Raw genomic sequence first — 22,269 nt, 5'->3', positions numbered from 1 at the left:
GTTTTTTATACAATTTTCTGTACTTAACTTCAGGCATTTGCCTCCTCTAATCTACAGGCTGCAAATACACAGTCCACGGCCGCTGCGCTAACAGGAACCCCGCCCCCTGTGCCAGAACCTATGTGAAGTCCAAGAAAGAAACAGGGGTACGCTCGGTCTTCATGGCAACCTTAATGGGCTGCCTGTGATTTTTGTTTTCTTTGCCCTCATGATCACTAAAGGGAATTTTTCCCTTTTCAGGTTGCAGCGCACGATTGGGTGAGTGGCAACTGTGAATCAAGGAAGTGCGACAAGTGCCAGAAGAAGATCAAGAGCTTGCAAGGCCTGACGGGCAAACATTGTGTGTGGTGCCACTCCATGGTGAGAAAGGCCTGTGCATGACTGACTCGTATCTTGTCGGCTGGGGATGAATAGTTTATGGATGGTCAAGACAAAAGACAGTGTGAAGCGCACGTAAGCCCCTAAAAAAGAACAGACAACAACTTAATTGAGCAAGAACAACAAACGCTGCAACAGAATGTTAATCTGTGCATCCAACAAAACTCAATGCAGCTCTGCTTACCTTTGGGCATTGGGATAGTGTTTCAAACAGTGTAGTCGGCTATGGCTTGAACATGGCGGATCTTCATCCAGCCTAGTTGATCATGTCACGGGCATAGAAACTTGTTGCAGGTTTTTTTTCTCAATGCAAATTATCCCCACTGTTCTGTATGTATGCAACAGTGGGACTAATTTAGTGCAAAATGAAGGCTTATTCACAGATACATTTTCAGAAATAAGCAAATAACCTAAGATTTTTCTAAGCAATTTATTTTACACTTGGTTGGGTGGGCATGGACTCTCGATGCCCAATTACATATATACAAGACATTAAAAAGTCAATTTTTCATAATGTATCCTCTTGACAAAATTACCGTGTAAATTCTGCGATTATAATGATGCAGATCTAATAATGTTTCTTGCTTCTTTTTTTTTTGTATGCCGCTTCTCAGCGCCACGATGCGTGTGCAGACGAAGAGCCAAGCGAGTGCACGTGCGGCCCACTCCGAGACCACATCCTGCCTCCGTGGGCTGTATATCCCGTCATCAAGGTGGATGGATGGATGGACGGTTGGTGGATGGATGATGCATTAATGGAAGATAAATTAATGGATGATGGATTAATGGAAGCTGATTTAATGGATGGAGGATGGATGGACAGATGATGGAAGGAAGATGGATTAATAGATGATGAATTAATGGATAGATGATGCTGGATGGGCAGACGGACGGCTGGATGGGTGGGTGGGTGGTTGGATGGATGGATGGAATAATGGATGATGTATCAATGGATGGATGGGTGGACTGCTGGATGGATGGTCGGATGGATGAATAGACAGATGGATGGATGATGGATTAATAGAAGATAAAATAATGGATAGATGGATGCCGGATGGATGGATGCTGGATGGACAAATGGATGGATGGGTGGGTGGGTGGTTGTTAGGGCGGATGGAAGGATGGACGTATGATGGATGATGGATGGACAAATGGATGGGTGGGTGGGTGATTGTTAGGGCGGATGGATGGATGGAAGAATGGACATATGGATGATGATGGATGATGAACTAATGGATTGATGGATGGATGGAAGGATGGACGTATGGGTAATGATGGAAGGATGGACGTATGGGTGATGATGGATGGATGGAAGGGTGGACGGATGCATGGATGGAAGGATGAACGTATGGGTGATGATGGATGGACAAATGGATGGGTGGGTGGGTGATAGTTAGGGTGGATGGATGGATGGAAGAATGGATGTATGGATGATGATGGATGGATGGATGGCTGGTAGGATGGATGGATGGACGTATGGGTGATGATGGATGATGAACTAATGGATTGATGCAAGGATGGACGTATGGGTGATGATGGATGGATGGATGGCTGGAAGGGTGGATAAATGCATGGAGCGATGGATGGATGGAAGGATGGATGTATGGGTGATGATGGATGGATGGCTGGAAGTATGGATGGATGGACGTATAGGTGATGATGGATGATGGATGGATGGACGTATGGGTGATGATGGATGGATGGATGGAAGGGTGGATGGATGCATGGATGCATGGATGGCTGGAAGGATGGATGGATGGACGTATAGGTGATGATGGATGGATGGAAGGATGGACGTATGGGTGATGATGGATGGATGGATGGATGGAAGGGTGGATGGATGCATGGAGGGATGGATGGATGGACGTATAGGTGATGATGGATGGATGGAAGGATGGACGTATGGGTGATGATGGATGGAAGGGTGGATGGAGGGATGGATGGCTGGAAGGATGGATGGATGGACGTACAGGTGATGATGGATGGATGGAAGGGTGGATGGATGCATGGAGGGATGGATGGATGGACGTATAGGTGATGATGGATGGATGGAAGGATGGACGTATGGGTGATGATGGATGGATGGATGCATGGAGGGATGGATGGCTGGAAGGATGGATGGATGGATGTACAGGTGATGATGGATGGATGGAAGGATGGACATATAGGTGATGATGGATGGATGGAAGGATGGACGTATAGGTGATGATGGATGGATGGAGGAATCTATAGACAGGTTCGCTAATCATCTGAACATTTACTCTCTGTGATCTCCTATGGGATAAAGGAGCGATCGAACAACGGCTGCTCGGGTCCGATGGATGACACTGAGCTCAATACAACCCCCGATGGACAAGTCCTTCAGGTACTTGAAATCAAGTGGAATGTTTTAGAAAGACGCCAATGTCCACTGTATTTATTTTGTGACAGATCAGCCCCGTGCCCAATACACATCCTCTTCTTGTGTTTGTCAATCCCAAAAGTGGCGGCAAGCAGGGGGAAAGGTGAGCCTCAACACCAAACACGGTCATTCGAGACAATTGTATGCATTTGAAGCACCTTTCATGCACAAATTGTCCCACGTCATTGACGCAACTGCAGGAAGACAAACAAAACAGGATAATCCCTCTTTTTTATCATATAACTTTACTCAAAAGCAGTGTGAATAGATTATACATTTTTTAAAAGCAAAAGGGGAAAAAATAGCTCAAATGGGTGTGTTATAAGTTTAAAAAAATATATTAAAAAAAGTCATGCACCTTTCAAACATTTTTCATGCATTTCAGGGTCCTACGCAAGTTTCAGTATTTGCTGAACCCTCGGCAGGTGTACAACCTTTCCAACGGTGGACCAGCTGCAGGGTGAGTGGCTGCTGCAAACACACTCAAACAACAGCTGTATTTGCAACAGTTATGTTCTCATACGCTACTGACAAAGAGTGAGTGATTTGGGGATTTCTGGTGAAACTTTACAATAAACCCTAAATGCACTATAACCTTTACGGGTGAACTTTATTTGACCTTTATTTGACCTTTAGTTGACCTTTAGTTGACCTTTATTTGACCTTTTTTTGACCTGCTCTAAACTTTTGAATACACATGCCTGGTCAATGTACAACATTCACAAATGCTTTTTCCACTGTTGGAACATGAGAAAAGCTCAAATTAGGTCCACCTGTAAAGAATATATTTCATTTTAGATTTATCATCCAGCGGATAGCCTTAACTTTTTGTGAGAGTTGTGTTTACATTGACATGAAGTTTTTCTTGCTGTCTCTTGATCAGCCTGAGTTTCTTCCGAGACCTTCAAGATTATCGAATCCTGGTCTGTGGCGGAGACGGTACAGTTGGCTGGATTCTGGATGCTATCGGTGAGCTTGATGCTTAAAAACAAACGGAGACCCATTAGAGCACAGACCTCCGCCAAGGCCAAACAATCTTATTTTGGATGTGCACTAAATTGTTGTTATTTGTCAGTTTTCTGCAAAAATGTGTCTCCTCCAACTTCCCTTACCCAATCAGACAAAGCCGGTCTGCTGGTGCGGCCGCCAGTTGCCGTACTTCCTCTGGGCACAGGAAATGACCTCGCGCGATGCCTGCGGTGGGGAGGAGGTGAGAACAAACTATGTGATGGTAAACAGGGTTGGGAGGATTCCTTTTAAAATGTATTCCATTACAGTTACAAGTTACCTGCTAAAAAATTTAGTTAGTAACGTAATCCAAGCACCATAATATTAAAGTAATGTAACTCGATTACTTTGGATTAATTTTGGATTACTCTAATACAGAGTATGCTCATGAAGACAAAATAAAAATAAATATCACCACAATATAAATTCTATACAACGCGTCCCTACTATTTGCGGGTGATACGGACACGGGCAACCGACAAATAGCAAAAATCCTTTCGTAATTAAAAAGCATGTAGGATATTGATAGATAGATAGATAGATAGATAGCTAGATAGCTAGATAGATAGATAGATAGATAGATAGATAGATAGATAGATAGATAGATAGATAGATAGATAGATAGATAGATAGATAGATAGATAGATAGATAGATAGATAGATAGATCATGTTTAAATAGTGAATTGGTGGGAGGAAGATTTGTCTGGAAGGTGTAACTCACATTATGGTTGTAGGCTAGCGGGCTAGCTAGCAAGAAGCTACAGCGCGTAGCATGCTGCTGGACTCTCAGCTCAAACTTTCGCTCCGAGTAAATTCCAGTGTATACCGGTCGCCATTTCCTCCTCCCGTCTGTGAAGCTTTTTCAGACTGCCCGCGTGTGGAGGATGCGACTAGTCAGAGGTGGGAACGAACCCACCTCCCCGACATGTAGCAACGGTCCCACTCGCGCGGGTGTGCACGCGCTCTGTCGCTCTCTCTCTCTCTCTCTCTCATCGTAGAAATTGTAATCCCTCAAAGTAATTCCCATTTTTAATAAATTTACCTGTAATCTGATTACATGTTTTTTCCTGTAACTGTAATGGAATACAGTTAGATTTTTTTTGTAATCTGATTACGTAACGGCAGTACATGCATTCCGTTACTCCCCAAGCCTGGTGGTAAATGATAAGTTACAGCAACGAGTCAGAATCACATTAGCGACAAGATGCTTGTAGATGTAGGAGCAAAAAAAATCTGATACCAGCATGTCCGTTTCCAAATGAAATATTTAAATTCTTTCATTCTAATCCATTTCTACGATTACAATTGATTGTTCAGAATTGTGAGAGTGACGTAGTAAGCGCTTATTGGCTGTGCTCTCCACAATTAAAATCATCCTTCAAAACTGAAAAGTCAACGTCCCCCCCTCAGGATACGACGGTGAGGACCTGAATAGGATCCTGAAGGACATCGAGGGGAGCTCGCAGGTTCTGATGGACCGCTGGAGCGTGCAGGTCATCGCGGAGGCGGGTGAAGAGAAGGGCGACCCCGTGCCATATGAAATCATCAACAACTACTTCTCCATCGGAGTGGTGAGTCTCCACAAAAACGCCCGCGTGACCTTGTGGCTCGCTGACGCGTTCGTTGCGCCGGCAGGACGCCTCCATCGCCCACCGCTTTCACACCATGAGGGAGAAGCATCCTCAAAAATTTAACAGCAGGTACAAACTGGATGACATTTTACAGAATATCTCAGCTTGCAAACCTCGTGATTGGGTTTTTTTGTGTGTGTGTGCAGGATGAAGAACAAGCTGTGGTATTTTGAATTTGCCACCTCGGAGACCATCTCGGCCTCGTGCAAGAAACTGAACGAAAGTCTAACGATAGAGGTGAGACGGCAATAGCACAACAGCAGCAACACATTTGTTGATTTTGGCTTCCGTCGCCAGTGCTGCGGGACTCCTTTGGATCTCAGCAGCCTGTCTCTGGAGGGCATCGCTGTCCTAAACATTCCCAGCATGCATGGCGGATCCAATCTCTGGGGTGAGAGCAAGAAGGGGGACGTTAAGGGGATGATAGGTCAGGACGAGCCCGATGTGATTGTGGACCCCGAAGTTCTGAAAGTGACCGGCCAAGGTATTTTACCTTTATTTATTTATTATTTTTGTGCATCAAAAATTCTGCCTTTCCAAAGTAGCAATTTAGCATTTTTGCAGCCACTACCAGAATCTAGTCACTAGATGGCAGTATTGCCATAAAAAAACAGTATGGTCTCTTCAGCACAAATTTATGAATCAATAATTTTCTGGCTATGTAACACAAGGTTGTTGAAGTTATTTATCAATAAATGAATCCGATGGAAGATAAAGTGAAGAAATAAACATGGTTTGCCTTTTATTAAAAAAAAATATGCCTTTCCAAGGTGGCAATGTAGCATTTTAGTAGCCACTACCAGAATCTAGTCACTAGATGGCAGTATTGTCATAAAAGGCTTAAAGAACCAGTGTGGTCTCTTTCTTCACTGACCGGAATATATAACTGGATAGCCGATAGCCCATACACGCCTGTGCGAGCCGTTGAAGTCACAAGGCGGCCATCTTGCTCCTCCCATCTCGCGAGCAGACTACTGTATAAACTATACAGTATACGTACAGATGAGACACATACAACAGCTCGTAAGCAGTTAGTATAAGGCTGGGGGCGGGGTGGAGGGATTGTGGCGAGGTGGTCACTATTTTTTAACAAGTTAAAAAAATTTAACAAGTGGACTGTATGTGCTGTTTTGAAGACCTGCTTTTTCTTTTATCGCTCATTTAATGTTCTAGACTCCGACATTAGATTTGGCAGAGGCATCTTTTGTTGAATTATAATTCTTTAATTAAAAAAATATTTAAGACAAGTTGTAAAATGTCGGAAGTCCTCTTGTTTATGTTTAACAATTTTAAAACATCATAAATCATGCTTTCTATTAAGTACAGTCTCAAATGTTCTCCAATTTCGATACTGTAAATGTGTAGGATCGTATGCTGAGAAACATTCCTCGGGAGGAGCAATATGGCGGCCTCGCGACTTCAGAAGACTTGGCCTAGCCTATCGGCTATCCAGTCATATATTTAGATCAGTGGGTCTCTTAGAACAAATTACTGAATCAATAATTTTCTGGTTATGTAACACAAGGTTGGTAATGTTATTTGTCATTTGAGGAATAAGATGAAAGATAAAGTGAAGAAATAAACAAAGTTTGGCTTGACTGATCCATCCAATCTCAAGAATTCACACCTAATTAGAGTCTTCAATGAAAATGTGTGAAGAAATCCACACAGGGACAACATAAAAACTCCACACTAAAACGCCAGAGCTGAGATTTGAACCCTTATCCTCAGGACAAATCCTGACCTGAGCGACTAAACAAATGACCTTGAGTACCTTGACTTTTTTGCACCTGTGGCTCTCCAGATCTGAGCGACCGTCGGCTGGAGGTGGTGGGCCTGGAGGGCGCCATGGAGATGGGACAAATCTACACGGGCCTCAAGAGCGCCGTCAGGTTGGCCAAGACAGCGCAGCTCACCATCAGGTGAGGAAAACACAAGAGACGCTTTCAGACTAGCCTTTTTGGAGCCGGCAGTTTCCGTCCCCTACTTTTCAAACAAGATTGACGCCCTGACAATGACTTGTATGTCAAAATGGCTTTAGTCGTAAACAATAAAGTTTCTAGAGGTTTAAAGAGATTTAAAGAGATCTCAAGCAAAACATGAGTCCTGTAAGCGCTATATAAGTGACGACCGACTTTTAATCCCCACTAAGAAACAGACAATGGAAAATTATTTTCTTGTTATGACAAGAAAGAAGTACAGTGGAAGGCATTTATACATTCCAAAAGCAAGGATTTATCGACATTTATCAGCTCTCAACCTGCAAATGGGCTTGGCTTGCTTTACCTGAAAACAACGTGAGAGACCGAGAAAGAAAGAGCAGATATCTCCGATCATATCATGTCAGAACTTTTCATTGGCCTAAAGCTATAGGAAAGGAGGTATGGGTTTGTTTTATTGGCGCGCCAGTCCCCGTATGAACTTTGAAAAAAAACAATTTCACTTCATTTCTTGCAAACAATTGTACTCGATTTGATTTGTTTCCACTCAGGACCAAGAAAGCGTTGCCGATGCAGATCGATGGCGAGCCGTGGATGCAGCCGCCCTGCACGGTGCGTGCAAACAACGCTTGGATTGCGACGCTCCTTTGGTGGTGTTTATTATTCCTCTTCTTGTAATGTAAATGTTTGCGTTGCGTTTTCAGATTCACATCACACACAAGAACCAAGCGAGCATGCTGATGGCTCCTCAGGCCAAAGCCTCCAGCTTCTTCAACTACAAATAAAAGCAGGCGCTCTGTCTCCGGGCACAATTGCCAGTTCCGAAAACTGGAAATTCCAGAGCTGCTCTTTTTGAAGATTGGCATGACGTATCAGTTTGGTTTTGTCTTCTCTGATCAAACAAAAAAAACTCATGTAGGAATGTCACACAAAAAAAAGCACTTACTTCACCATCACACACTTAGAACCACATGATTTCTCCCAGAGAAGAAAGATTCAGAAAATAAATTGTTTTGTGGTTTTAAAATGACACATTTCCAAGAATGTCAACAAATAGACTGGAATTTAAATGTTCCCCATTTCAAATGTCCTTAAAATATGAATTACGTACACTATGGCGCCTGGGCCGCTCCACTTCATGTACTTGATTGTTGTATATAACCGACTGACATGATTTAAGTCTTTAACGTCACGTTATGTAGAATAATTGCATAATTGTGAGATTTAAAAAAAAAAAAAAAGGAAAAAGCTCTTATTCAATACAATCGACGCCTCCAGTGCTTCAGGTCGACTGCTGTGTAGGAAAGTAAGCTCAATTTGCTTCGAGAAGGACAGCGAGTGCCTTTTCGATTGCTTCTGCCTAAATTGGGTAGACACACTGGGAATTGTTGCACATACTTAGTTGTTGTATTTGTGGCTCTTAAGTATCACATATTAATAATAATGTAGTAATATTGATAATAATATACATAATTACACATTTCAAGAGGACCATGAGCTAAAGATTGAATGTGACTGAAAGAATTGTAATGCTTTCATACATTCAAGAGTGTGTGCGTGTGTCTAAGGTTTCATGTTCGAGGGACATAACTTGGCCCTCAAATATCAGATAGAAACAAATTATTCAGGTTTAAAGGAATATGTTTGTATGTCATTGATGCACTCCTGAATGTAAATGTTTACATAAGTATGTCAAAGCTCTATGGAGTCAAATAATTTCAGTATACGAAGAGGGTGTTGTGACTGCAGTATGCCTGAGGTGACAATGTGCAATGGTATTTAATACAGGAATAGGAAATCGTGCAGTTTACTATTCTACCACAAGAGGGTGCCATTTACTTTTGTGTTTTTCATTTTCATTTTAGCTCAAAAAATTGGATTCAAACCATATATCTTTTTACAGTATAAATGTTGTCCAAATGTAGTCCATGACCTCGTGTGCTTTTAGTTAATAAGGAATAATTTATAAAATATAAATAAATGCTGTACTACTACTATAACGTCTTCCGTTGCTTGTCTGCGCATTCATGTTGGTCCGAATAACAAATTGTCATTTCCTCATTACTTTGGATTTAAAAGTAAACAGCCCAAATATTTTTATTTATATTGAATATTTATTTCAATGAAATTTGCTGTAAATAACTGTAAATTGTAATTGTTTCCTGCCTTGCTGTAATGACAGGTTTGGTCTTGGATTGTACAGGTTTAGAAGGGGGGACCGTGGGAGCCGAAATCCAACAAAACGTTTCGAGGTTACAAACACACCGGCGAATAATAGATGGGGGGGATTGGCACACGTTACCCAATTTGATAGCAAAAACTATAGTGTTAGCTCTGACTTTTGCTACCCCCCCCCCCCTCCAAAAAAACCCACGCTAAATTACCGATTCGATGTGTTTTTCATACGCATATGCATCGTTTGAACATTAACACCATACTTAAATATAGGAAAATAAAAAAGGTGTACTTAAATAATGATTCCATTAAAATGTACTGTAAATAATAAAATTGTACCTAAATACATTTTTTAAAACAAACTGTTACTTTACTTTATATGCAAGCGTTTCCTGCAACAACAAAAAAACGGTTGTACATGTCATTAATCTGACTAGGGGCCAAATAACCCACCACACAGTGATTAGACAGCAACCATGCTCATAAATTACTCATCGTTGATGGATTATAATTTGTACGAACATGGAATTATGCTACAGCTAAGCAACAAAATGCTCAGATAAGCACCATCCGTCCCAGTGCACTAAAGTGGTGCGAAAGCACATGTGATAAAAGGTGTCAAAGCCAGGCCCAGCGGTGCACTGCTCCCCAATGCCATCCTGGTTCCACCACCACCGGTGATTTTGAAGTAAAGATGGTCTTTTAGTTACTTTTTTCGTTCAAATTTGTTGGCTCATAAAATCCGAGGTATCCCCAACGCCACGCCTCCGAGGCTCGTCAACAACACGTTTGTGTCCTTTCTAATGAAGCCCCGCCCCCTCCCGCCAGCAGACCTGAGGAGAACACAACTACACGCGCGCTGAAGTTCTCCGAAGTTTTTCGCCGCGGTCCGTTTTCTCCGGGGAACCGCTTTCGGCAAACTTGCAGAAAAAGTGTTTGACAGCGATGACGTTCCGGAGGCTGAAGATGGTCGACTCAAACGGTTCAGACAGTGCGGCGGCTGCGGCGGCGGCGGCGGCGGCGTCCGCGTCCGCGTCCCCACCGGACAACGACGTCTATTTCCCGTCGTCGCAGTCGGACAGCTGCCAGCGGACGGCGCCGCTCATCAAAGACTCCTCGGAGGTTTACAACTACAAAACGCTGGCATACTCTGGTGGCACTCTGCCCAGAAACTTGAGAAAGGTAAAATCATCACCTGTTGAGTGTTTGTAATGTAATTGCTCTGCTGGAGGGAAGTGTTATACAGAAATTGAAAAAGATTGCTTGTATAGGCGTTAATTTAAGTTGTTATCCGGTGGTAAAAAGTAAGGTAATAAAAAATACAGTATAATGCTGTGGAAGGGGGGAAAAAAGTGGATTATTGCGAGAATGCCGTTTGTTTCATGGGTGGTTGTTTTTGATCGAACATGTAAACATTAATTGTACGTAATAGAGTATGCTATTTCAGTATTTGTACTTATGACGTCACGGAGTTAAGAAGTCAGGACGGAGCCACAAAGATTCATGTGTGACTTTTGTTTGCAGAGTTGGCAAAAGCGGTCGTACTCAGTCCATGCAAACTCGTTTCAAGTATATTAATAAATAGCATGGAAAATGCCTGTGCAACACAAATAGAAAATGGGAATGCATGATGCAATCTCAAATGCAAGGAGTGAAATGTTACAATTTAACCCCACAGTCGGGGTCAGTTGGAACATACTATGGGGGTGAAAATGTAAAAATTATGAATATGAAGTAAAGGCCATGATTTGGACTGAAGATAGTGCAAGTATCAAAACCTTTACGCAGTGGCCTATAGTTACAGGCACACAATCAATAAACGTTTACCGAGTTCAAAGCAGGTAATGTACTGTAATCAGTGATCACAAAAATAATTTCAGGAAGAAAAAAAAAACCTTAGCTCCAAATTTTTACCTTGTTACTTTCCACTAATATTTAGTGCAAACTTCAAAGCCAACACAATCTCATTTAACCATTAATTTGTTTGCTTTGTGACTAAAATGGCACATTGTGTACTTTCTAAACATGTCTCAATTATGTTCACGCTATTTGTTTTAAAAAATGTTCACATGATTCTGACATTGCCAATGCCAGAAGATCAAACCTCTTACCAAAGTGTCGGATCATATTGCTTTGATGATGTCATCCTATTCTACGTCCTTTACTGCATGGTACCGCTCAAACAGTTTCAGGGTCAAATTATGAACCATCATGAAACCTTGACTTAGTCATACGGGTGATTTAAGTAATATCTAACATCCTCTACTGCCCTACAAGTGTAAAAATAAACTACTGATAACAATGAACTCATTCACTCTCATTGACGGCTATTGACGTCAAAAATTCATTTGAACTATTTCCATTAGTTTAACATTTTTCCCACTTTTGTTAACAAAAGTATTAAAACCTAGAAAAATAATATTGTACATTTAGAACAGATATAAAATGTATGATTAATCGTGAGTTAACTATTAACTCATTCACTGCCATTGACGGTTATAGATGTCAAATATTCATTTGACCTATTTCTATTACTTTAACATTTTTTTACACTTTTATTAACAAGAGTATGAAAACCTAAAAAAAATATTGTACGTTTAGAACATATAGAATTTGTGATTAATCGTGAGTTAACTATTGAAGTCATGTGATTAATTACAAATAAAAACATTTAATCACCTCTTGCCTCTAATTTTTAATAATCTTTTTTAAATTAATTAATTTTATTAATTTATTAATAAAACATATTTTTTCTAGGTTTCCATACTCTTGTTAACAAAAGTGGAAAAAAATGTTAAACTAACAGAATAGTTCAAATGAATTTTTGACGTCAATGGCAGTGAATGAGTTAAAGTCATGCAATCAATTACAATTCAAACATTTAATCGCCTGACGTGATTTATAAAAAGAAAAAAGATTCATAAAAATTAGGAGCGTCAGATTAAATTTTTTAATCGTAATTAATTGCATGACCTCATGATTAATCACAAATTTATATTTATTTATATCTGTTCTAAATATACAATAACAAAAATTATAGGTTTTCATACTCTTGGTAACAAAAGTGGGGAAAAAAAGTTAAACTAATAGAAATAGTTCAAATGAATATTTGACGTCTATAACCGTCAATGGCAGTGAATGGGTTCATGTTAAATCCCTTTACTTGACATCACTTTCAGTGCATGGTTCTTTTTTTCAGCCATGTTATAAAGGACGTCTCTCCCGATGGCCAGAGTGACATAACCTTGATTAGGCATTGCATAACGCTGGCTCACCGTGAAACATTTTCCTGGCTGTCGTCCCTCACTGGAGCCCGAAAGTCATTTTTGTGTGCCAGTTGGACATTTGCTAGCCGAGGAAGTCGACTGGACGGCAACAAGGCCGCATTGTGAGCATGTGAGGGCAGTCCATCCCGCTGTAGCACCCCCCGCCCGCCCACCCACCCCCCACCCCCCACCCCCTCCCTCCTCCTCCCCGTTCACACACACATACACACATGTTGCCCTGTGAGGGTTTTTGCGACTAATAAATGCTCTCATTGAGAAGTCTGCGTGACAATTCTGTAAGTGTTGAGACTTAAATAAAGCAACAGTTTACGAGTTAGCATAAAGCGGCCTTTCATCAGAACAGGACTGGGTTGGAACAGAGCAAAGAAGTGAAGCCTTGTGGACAGATAGAGTCCTTATTTATTTTGCTGGGTTGTGGTCCTGACTTAATGTACAAACTGTAAAAAAAAAAATTGAACGAGTCTCCGCCTTTATTTCCTGGATCCCTAAAGGTCTGAAAAAGTGTGTAGAAAGGTGACGCTCGCTTCTACTTGAAGTAAACAAGCGGGAGTTTGACGCACATTTTTAGTTTCAGCTTGGACTTTCGATGACTTGGCAACCTAAAAATACACCCGTGGAGCGCACGCGTGCAGCGGTCCGACCGGTTCATGCAGTGTGCGCAGTGGGTGTGCCCAGGGAAGGCCCGGGGAAATCCTCGTGAGTCAGGTGTCTTGACGTGTTTGTTTCTCTTTCACAGGCCGGCGGATCACAGAAATGGAAGCCCCAAATCCAATCGCCACCGGAACCAATTAGGTAAACTTGACAATACAATATGTAATGGGAGAACAAATGTGGGTCCATTTGAAATGATCGGTCATTATTTTCCTTTCCTGGCATCTGTGTTCATTTTGACAAGTCATTAGTTTTAGTTAGCCTTTTGATTAAATTGAAGTTTTAGTCATAATTTAGTCATTTGATTGTATTTTAGTTTTAATCAAATTTTAGTTGACGAAATAAAGAGCAATTTTAGTTGTTTTCCTTCAGCATACGTTTCAACTTTTATACAGCAAATTATAACACGCCTATTTGTAGTTTGACACGCAAGACATTTAACACAACGGTTTCTTTATTCAACTTTGTTTCAAGAAACATGTTTGACTGTCAATAATATGCCATCTTCAAACTTAAGCTCACCTGGATATGCATTTAAAAAGTGCATAATTGCCTGACATTCATCTCCCGTGAATTTTTGTCACCGTGTTGTTTTCGTTTTAGTCATTGACAAAACTGTCGGTCAATTTTGGTTATCGTCATCGTCTCAATTGAGTGGCTTCTATTTTAGTTTTAGTTTCACTTTTGTCTTGAAAAAAAAACATGTCTTGACGAAAGTTTTTCATCGGCAAGATTATCACTTGCGATGGCGTAATAGAACAGCACGTACACTGCTGTCCACTGATTGGCTGACAGAAAAACAGCCACTTCTGTGTTATACTGGGAAGATACCCACAGTCATTTTTTTAACAACTGGTTTATGACTTCTCCAGGAAGGTGGTGGTGCTGGAGAAGGTGGACGAGCAAACGTTTGGTTTTGAGATTCAGGTAAGTTGTTGTTGTTGTTTTGCCCTGTTCAAAATGGCGTCCTCGCAGACGCATGCGCGACAAAGTGGCACGCTGTATTTGACACAAACATACATCATATTGTTCTTTTTACTGTTTGGATGCTCTCCGCCCTTCCTACTTCCCACCCCTGCGTTCTGTATCCAGAAGGAAGTGAACTCTTGACTCTCAGTTGGGCGGCCATATTGGTTGCGTAGCAGCTTGATGTTTCCTGTTCCTGTCATGATGTCCATTGATGTTAGCATGTTTATCAGGCGGCCCGGCTTGGTTTCTTGTGGTTTTTGTTCGTGTCACGGCAAGAGGAAGTCTGCCGTGACTCTGCTGACAGATGTGATGGAGCACATGAGAAAGTGGCAACAGTTGTCATGACAACCAAATGTTGTGCTAGCTATTGAGATTTTACATAAGCGCAACAAAAAATCCCAGCCTGGTCGGAGAAAGGGGAAATGGTGCCACATAAAGTACACTTTGGATCCCTCATTCTTTTAGAGGTGTCATTTAATAATTCAACATATCATTTTGCGTAAACATTATTTTTGCTTCAAATTAACTAATTTACTGCCATGGACGGCTATAGACGTCAAAAATTCATTTGAACTATTTATATTAGTTTAAATTTTTTTTACACTTTTAACAAGAATATGAAAACCTAGAATTTTTTTTATTGTACATTTAGAACAGATATAAAATTTGTGATTAATCGTGAAGCCATGCGATTTTATTACAAGAAAAAGTAATCGCCCCTAATTTTTTATAATCTTTTTTTTTTTTTTCGTGTCAGGCGATTTAATCTCTTCTAAACGTACAATAAAAACATTTCTTTCTAGGTTTTTATACTTTTGTTAAAAAAAAGTGGGAAAACTGTACAATAGAAATAGTTCAAATGAATTTTTGACGTCTATAGCCGTCAATGGCAGCGAATGACTTAATTAACAAACGGGATAACATTACATGACATTATACTTTCTTTCTTTTTTTACCAACCTAACAGTTTGCAGTTCATTTGTGACAGACAGACATAATCTCATTTGTGAAGGTAAATCTACTGACTAAGAAACTTCCATCCCCAAAAGACATTTTTTCCCGTTAAAAGTAAACCAATTGGACGGCTGCGTTGTCGCCCCTGCCAAGCGTTGCAACCACATGAACCGCAGTCACATCTGTAGAAGATTCTGTCATGGCTGTACGCCCCCCCCCCCCTCAACTCATCAGGGCTTCATTATTCCGTGTCCTAGAAAAAACTTTACAAAAACGTAAAGAAAAATTGCTCGTTTTCTAGGTTTTTGCTGCAGATGTAAAAGTATTTTCAGTTTATTATCAATCATATGTCGAACAAACAAGTCGGACATGTTTAGGTTTGTTTTGCTTCGGCGGACGTCGTAATGAAAGTTTCGGTGGCTGCTTGTTTATCTTGCCGCTTCTGGTTTTTGGACCAATCAGACGAGAGCAGCATGTTGCGTGTTAGCATGACATCTCCGTACCTTGAGCCATGTGGCGCACGGTCGACAGTGGCTTCCTCCGCTCGACATCCTGCGGTCGCGCTATCAGCACAATGTCACACGGCGCCGACATCGCCAGTGCGGTGACGTCAATCATGTGGCTGGAGCTCCACGTCAGAAAAGAGGAAGGTGGTTTTTTTCTGGTTTTCAGCCTGATGGACGTCCTTCTGTGTCTTTCAGACGTACGGCTTGCATCATCAGGACCAAAACGCGGTGGAAATGTGCACGTTTGTGTGCAAGGTGCACGACGACAGCCCGGCCCAGCTCGCAGGACTTAAAGTTGGTAAGTTGCAATTCCATCCATCCGTTATGTGTTGCTTCTTGTGTTCATTTAGTCGTCATTTAATCCAAGTTCTGCATATGGAGAGGAAACCGTGGCAAGATCAGACAAACATAACAAAAAGAGGCCTGAGATGTGATTTGAACCCAGAACATTTGACTGGGATGCGGACGTGCTAACCGCATGACCGGCAAAAATGAGTGCATGAGAGCCAAAACTGGATCGCTCGATGGCAGGAGCATGTGGGATTGGACTGCGGCCTCCTGCACGCTCGTCAACATTCTCGTGGTCGTAGGCTAATGGAGTTTTTCGTTCACATCATCTTGATCGCAAATAAAACTAAATCACTGTTAAAGCTATTTTTCTGACTTTAAAACCTTTGTCAAACTATGACGTTTAGGGCTTGTAGGAAATTATTATGAAATCAAAAGTAATGTTTTCCGTGGTCCAATCTTAACTCATTCAGTGACATTGACGGCTACAGACGTCAAAAATTCATTTGAACTATTTCTAGTTTAACATTTTTTCCCACTTTTGTTAACAAAAGTATAAAAACCTAGATTTTTTTTTTGTATTAGAACAAATATAAAATTTGTGATTAATCGTGAGTTAACTAGTGAAGTAATGCGATTAATTACGTTTAAAAATGTTAATCTCCCCCGACGCCCCTAATTTTGTATAATTTTTTCTTTAAAAAAACGGTATAAAAAATATATATATATTTGTTTTAAAGAAAAGGTTATTAAAATATAGGGGCATCAGGTGATTACAATTTGTAATCGTAATTAATCGCATGACTTCACGAGTTAACTCACGATTAATCACAAATGTTATATCTGTTCTAAATGTACAATTAAAAAAATCTAGGTTTTCATACTCTTGTTAACAAAAATGGAAAAAAAAGTTAAACTAATAAAAATAGTTCAAATCTATACGTCTATAACTGTCAATGGCAGTGAATGAGTTAATTAAAGGCAAAGTCAACTTTAAACGTATCTTGACAATATTATGTTATATGTGACCTCACTAGTCTAAACATGGCATTCTGTTTAATATTACATTTGTGGAATACGAGTTATGAAGCAAAATCCAGCTGTTCTTATCCATCTTGGGGCGGCCATTTTGCCACATGCTGTGGACTGAAAATGACATCACAGTTGCTTTGGGCTCAGGCAACAACCAATCACAGCTCAACTGTTTTGTGAAGCTGAGCTGTGATTGGTTGTTACCTGAGCAACTGTGATGTCATTTTCACTCGACAGCAAGTGTTAAAATGGTCGCCTTGTGTTATTAATAAAAACGTCTGGATTTTGCTGCTTAACTCATATTCTACTAACACAATATTAACCAGGATTGACATATTTACACTAGTGGGGCTGCGTAGAACATTGTCAAAAAATGTTTTGTGTTGACTTCCATCCTATAGAATTTACTCATTCACATGAAATTGTTTCTTTTTTTAGTGTCACGACCAATCAGTGACAGCTTCAGTTTTTTCCACGGGCATCAGATGAGCTGAAAAAACCCGAGAATGTTCCCAAGCTAAAATCACTCCGCCATCGACTTCCTCTTTCGATCGCTTCAGTTTCACTTCCTAAATTCATCTGCCTCTCTATTGTGCGAACGCACGAAATGAAGCCCAGGCAGGAAAATCTGCTTCGGGCCGAAAAAGGGAGAAAAAAACGTGACACCTTCCCTCAGAGATGCACGCACGTCTTACCCATGTGTAGAATCCAAATGTGACCGACCATGTGCGCTGTCACAGGGGAGACCATCGCAAGTGTGAACGAGGCCCCCGTGGAGGGATTTCGACACAAGGAGATTGTCCAGCTCATCAAGGCGTGTGGAAACACTCTCAGGTACAAACGAGTTCAACGTACAAAGTACACAATTTCATATTTTACTATGGTTATTGCTCAACAATCAAATTAAAACATTTAGTTTGACCTCGATAGGTTCTTTCCCTTCATAGGTTCAAAATGTACACCAAGTCCACACAAGTTTTTTTTTTGTATTAGAACAGAACAGACTTTGTGATTAATTGTGAGTTAACTAGTGAAGTCATGCGATTAATTACGATAAAAAAAATTATAACCTGACGCCCCTAATTTTTAATAATCTTTTTTTTTTTAAAGAAGAAAAAGATTATTATTATTTTTTTTTTTAAGAAAAGATTATTCAAAATTAGAGGCGAATAAAATTTGTGATCGGAATTAATTGCATGACTTCACTAGTTAACTCACGATAAATCACAAATGTTATATCTGTTCTAAATGTACAAAAAACATTTCAGGTTTTCATGCTCTTGTTAACAAAAATGAAAAAAAAAAGTTTCATAGAAATTGTTCAATGGCAGTGAATGAGTTAAACATCCTAATTAATGGTCTCTATACCTCAAGTGTACCATATTTATATCAATTTAGTGCCATATCTGCATGATAGTGTATGCATCACACGTATACGATATTTGCATTATTTTTAATGATCTACGTACCTCTAAGCTATCACATCAGCATCACATATTGCCGAGTCATCTCAAAGTGGTTCAGCCCGTTGATGTCGCTTGTAAATGAAATATTTGGACAATTAGCGGTAGCCGACGTTTCTGCGCGAGGATGTATGATGAACCGCATCAGAGCACCCGCGCCAGTGAACATTTTATAGCGCAACATCAAGGAGTTACGCAATCTTTATGAAGCAAACACAACACGCAGTCAAAGAAACAACATGTAGCCTCGTCAAAAGCGCCTTTCACATGGTTGAATGTCTCTTTCCCTCACTCGTGGTGGATCTCTTCTTTTTTTTCTTTAAATAACCACGTCCTCTTCCGCCTGTTAAATCTTGTCGCCTTCTTCCCTTCAAGGCTGGAGACGATTTATAGCGACTCCATCCGGAAAGCCGAGCTGGAGGCGCGACTGCAGTATCTGAAGGTGAGTTGTTACGCCCTTTAGTCGGCAATCTGCACACAAACGTGCCGGGGGTAGACCCCCTGCCCCCCCCTCCCCTATCCACACCTGTCACTCGCACCTGTTGCGTCAGCGTTTCCCCCAGCACGCTCTCTCACATTCTTGCATCTGATGTTGGAGCAGCGCCGCTAAAAGATCCCGACAGCTGTGCCGCTAATCCCGGCAGCCGACAGCCTTCTCGCGTACTAATCCAACGTTTTACAGATTAACCACCAAACCGCCCTGCATTCGACGCATTTAAACGATGGTCATTTCATTTCATTTTTTTTTCTTTTTGGAGAGAGAGCTCAGTATTGTTCATTCAGTAATTTTACCGATTCGACATTGCGTTCTCTCCCTTTTTTTATTTTAATTTTACGATGGTCATTTTACAAAAAGAAGGCACTGAACTGAGCATCCCAGTTCAGTAAATGCGATTCAATCTGATGTAGCAGCACTTCGCGTCAGAGGTTACTGTCGTGCACAACTCTACTCATGAGTATTTTGGATTTCATGGGCACTCTTTTTTATTTTTATTTTTCCCACCAATACATGAACACAACTGTATATCAAGGCACTTCATATATCGAGCACGTCTAAAACTTTGAAATAGAGGTCTGTTGTGGTTTCCGCCCCAAGTGATTGTCTTGTCCCTTTGCAGCAAACGCTCCATGAGAAGTGGGACGAGTATCGCTCGTTGATGGTGCAGGAGCAGAGGCTTGTTCACGGTAGGTTGCGTCCTTTCATTCACGTCTCGCCCGTCCCAATTTGCCTGTCTTCGTCAACAACAAAGACCATTAACTTATATGTTAAATTTAGTCTTTAACAAACCCGATGAAAGGACATTTGTATGTACTCGTAAAGACAAGCATAATGTGCGCAAAATTTAAGCTATGCATTTTGTAAGCAACAGACTATTTAGACCAGGGGTGGCTAAGTTGGGTTCTCGAGAGCGACTATCCAGCCTGTTTTCTAAATCTCCGTCCCTCAGCGCAGCTGAATCTACTGATCAGCTCATCAGCAAGCTTTGCAGAAGACTGATAACGATCCTGATCATGAATCAGGTGTGTTAGTGGAGAGAAACATGAAAAACAGGCTGGTTAGTGGCTCTCAAGGACCAAACTTGGCCACCCCTGATTTAGACTCTTTGATGTGCAATTTTCAATGAATAACAAAGTCCTTATTAAATATAACATACATCTTTAACTCATTCACTCGCAGCCTTTTTCACTGAAGCAACCCCCTTCGCTCCCGGCTGTTTTACTGGTTTTTGACTGATTTTGCGAGGCCTGCATAATATTGTTCTGTTGCTATAAAAACATGGAACCTACCACAAGAAAGATTAGTCTCTTCTTTCATCAGGAAAAAAGTATATTTCTAAATGTTTCCGTTTTGCAACAATTAGCATTAGAATATAGCTAAGTTTCAACTGTGGGTAAATGAGCTTTTTTCAACGTGGCCCTGGTTGGTCTCTTATAATCTGCTATATATATATATATATATATATATATATATATATATATATATATATATATATATATATATATATATGATCCGTTTAAGGGGCAGCCATTTTGCCACTTGTTTTTGACTAAAAATAACATCACAGTTGCTCAGGTAATCAGTGAATGTCACATGACCAAACTCAGAATACAGGTGAGGCTTGATTGGTCGTTAACCTGAGCCCTGAGCAACTGTGATGTCACTTTCAGTTAACAGCGAGTGGCAAAATGGCCGCCCCCTGGGATGGATATAAAGGGTGGATTTTGCTGCTTAATTCATATTGCGCATACACAATATTAATCATAATATTGTGTTTAAACTAGTGTGGGCTCGCATTCAACATAATATTGTAAAGCCTTTAAAAATGTCTACAAAATCTACAAAACCCAACGTATGTATTATTTCTTAACATCTAAGACCATTTAGATTGCTGTAAACGCCAACAAAACAATTTATTATACAATATTATTCTGTAAACCAAGGAGATGATCGAGTCTCCTCACACGTGTTTTCTTAAAATTAATTTATTTCTTAATTAAATGTAGTAGTTGTCGTGTATCGCAGGCATAGTGATGAGCGACGCCTCCGTGTACGAGTCCCTGGAGTCGGCAGGCGTGTACGGCAGCCTGGGCGCGCCCAGCCCGGCCGCCCGCCGCTCCTTGCACTGCACCGGCAGCACCAGCAGCAGCGCCAGCGTCCTCAGCGCCACCACCGAAGACGACCCCCTCTACCAGACGTGCCTGTATCGCGCGGACGCCGCGGGCGACTCGGACGCCGGCGGCAGCAAAAGGCACAAACAGCCGCCGCCGCCGGCGAGGAAGCAGCGCCTGCGACCCGCCAGCGAGCTCTTCGCATCCGCCAAGACGCAGTTGACGCGCAGCGCCAGCACTCGCAGCTACACGCGCGGGGCCTCGTCTCCGCCCGCCGCCGTTGACAAGCCGCCGGGCTTCAGCTCGTTGCAGAGGAAACACAGGAGCTTCCGGAGGCACCTCCTCAAATTCATCCCGGGTTTGAACAGGCCGTTGGAGGAGGAGGAGAGCAAATTGTGACAAGACTGACTGGGAAAACTGAAGAGAAAAAAAAACCGACCAAAAGGCTGAGTAAGCCGCCAGTGTTCCAAAGGTGTATAGAACTTTACTTTAAGTTATTTATTTATTTTCAATGCGTCTGACTTTAAGTCCGCGGTGAAGCATGAAGATTTGTGTTTTTACTGCATGCAGCAATTTTTCTTGTGACGGCTGACAAATCATGTTGCAACTTATTTTGTAAGTTAACGTTTGTAAAGTTTGGTTGTTTTTCCCGCCAAAATATTGTTCCAAAAATAAAAAAGGAGACATTTCAGATTTAACTCCGGTTTGTTTTATTACGCCCATGAAATGAAAATTGTTTTATTGTCGATCTCCACACACACGTGACACGGAGAAAATGAGATGGGTGAACTTGTGTGGTAAAAAAACAAAATGGAAGCAAATAGCAACTCTACCAATTATCAAGACTGTTTCTCAAATGATGTTAAATATAGTCCTGCACGTGGTCGTCGTCAAGAGTTCAGCGATGGCTCAAGGGAGGTTTCGTGTGTGTGTGAGGTGCAGAATGGAGACTCTTGTATCGGCGCTGACACACTT

The 22,269-nt window shown here is 41.2% G+C and overlaps 2 protein-coding genes across 2 annotated transcripts in view; both read left to right on the top strand.

The window, feature by feature from the left end:
• Nucleotides 1-9,359, top strand: part of dgkaa (diacylglycerol kinase, alpha a) — a 32,583-nt gene extending 23,224 nt beyond the window's left edge. Inside the window, exons 10-24 of the mRNA XM_086069273.1 lie at nucleotides 58-146; nucleotides 241-360; nucleotides 993-1,091; nucleotides 2,666-2,743; nucleotides 2,809-2,882; nucleotides 3,165-3,239; nucleotides 3,663-3,748; nucleotides 3,900-3,989; nucleotides 5,199-5,359; nucleotides 5,424-5,488; nucleotides 5,566-5,656; nucleotides 5,717-5,903; nucleotides 7,224-7,341; nucleotides 7,911-7,971; nucleotides 8,064-9,359. Coding sequence (XP_085925399.1) covers nucleotides 58-146; nucleotides 241-360; nucleotides 993-1,091; nucleotides 2,666-2,743; nucleotides 2,809-2,882; nucleotides 3,165-3,239; nucleotides 3,663-3,748; nucleotides 3,900-3,989; nucleotides 5,199-5,359; nucleotides 5,424-5,488; nucleotides 5,566-5,656; nucleotides 5,717-5,903; nucleotides 7,224-7,341; nucleotides 7,911-7,971; nucleotides 8,064-8,144 — 1,475 coding nt within the window. The 3' untranslated portion in view covers nucleotides 8,145-9,359. The remainder of the gene's footprint in view (nucleotides 1-57; nucleotides 147-240; nucleotides 361-992; nucleotides 1,092-2,665; nucleotides 2,744-2,808; nucleotides 2,883-3,164; nucleotides 3,240-3,662; nucleotides 3,749-3,899; nucleotides 3,990-5,198; nucleotides 5,360-5,423; nucleotides 5,489-5,565; nucleotides 5,657-5,716; nucleotides 5,904-7,223; nucleotides 7,342-7,910; nucleotides 7,972-8,063) is intronic.
• A 1,003-nt stretch (nucleotides 9,360-10,362) lies between these two features.
• tamalin (trafficking regulator and scaffold protein tamalin) lies at nucleotides 10,363-21,980 on the top strand. Its single transcript, XM_086066949.1, has 8 exons — nucleotides 10,363-10,716; nucleotides 13,558-13,613; nucleotides 14,345-14,399; nucleotides 16,097-16,199; nucleotides 17,962-18,055; nucleotides 19,060-19,126; nucleotides 19,803-19,869; nucleotides 21,209-21,980. Exons 1-8 carry the CDS (start codon nucleotides 10,480-10,482, stop codon nucleotides 21,691-21,693), a joined length of 1,164 nt encoding a protein of 387 aa, XP_085923075.1. The 5' UTR covers nucleotides 10,363-10,479; the 3' UTR covers nucleotides 21,694-21,980.
• The last annotated feature ends 289 nt before the right edge of the window (nucleotides 21,981-22,269 follow it).

Source organism: Leptonotus elevatus, chromosome 2 (assembly GCF_054856555.1).
Source record: "Leptonotus elevatus isolate MCC_2025b chromosome 2, RoL_Lele_1.0, whole genome shotgun sequence".
Taxonomy (NCBI): Eukaryota; Metazoa; Chordata; class Actinopteri; order Syngnathiformes; family Syngnathidae; genus Leptonotus; species Leptonotus elevatus.
This window is presented reverse-complemented; position numbering and strand designations above follow the sequence as displayed.

What these genes read in the sequence shown, in the direction of transcription:
- tamalin (XM_086066949.1), top strand. Translation starts at nt 10,480, where the DNA reads ATGACGTTCCGGAGGCTGAAGATGGTCGACTCAAACGGTTCAGACAGT. An exon ending in TGCCCAGAAACTTGAGAAAG is followed by an intron (nt 10,717 to 13,557) that starts GTAAAATCATCA and finishes TCTCTTTCACAG; the next exon opens with GCCGGCGGATCACAGAAATG. An exon ending in GCGTGTGGAAACACTCTCAG is followed by an intron (nt 18,056 to 19,059) that starts GTACAAACGAGT and finishes CTTCCCTTCAAG; the next exon opens with GCTGGAGACGATTTATAGCG.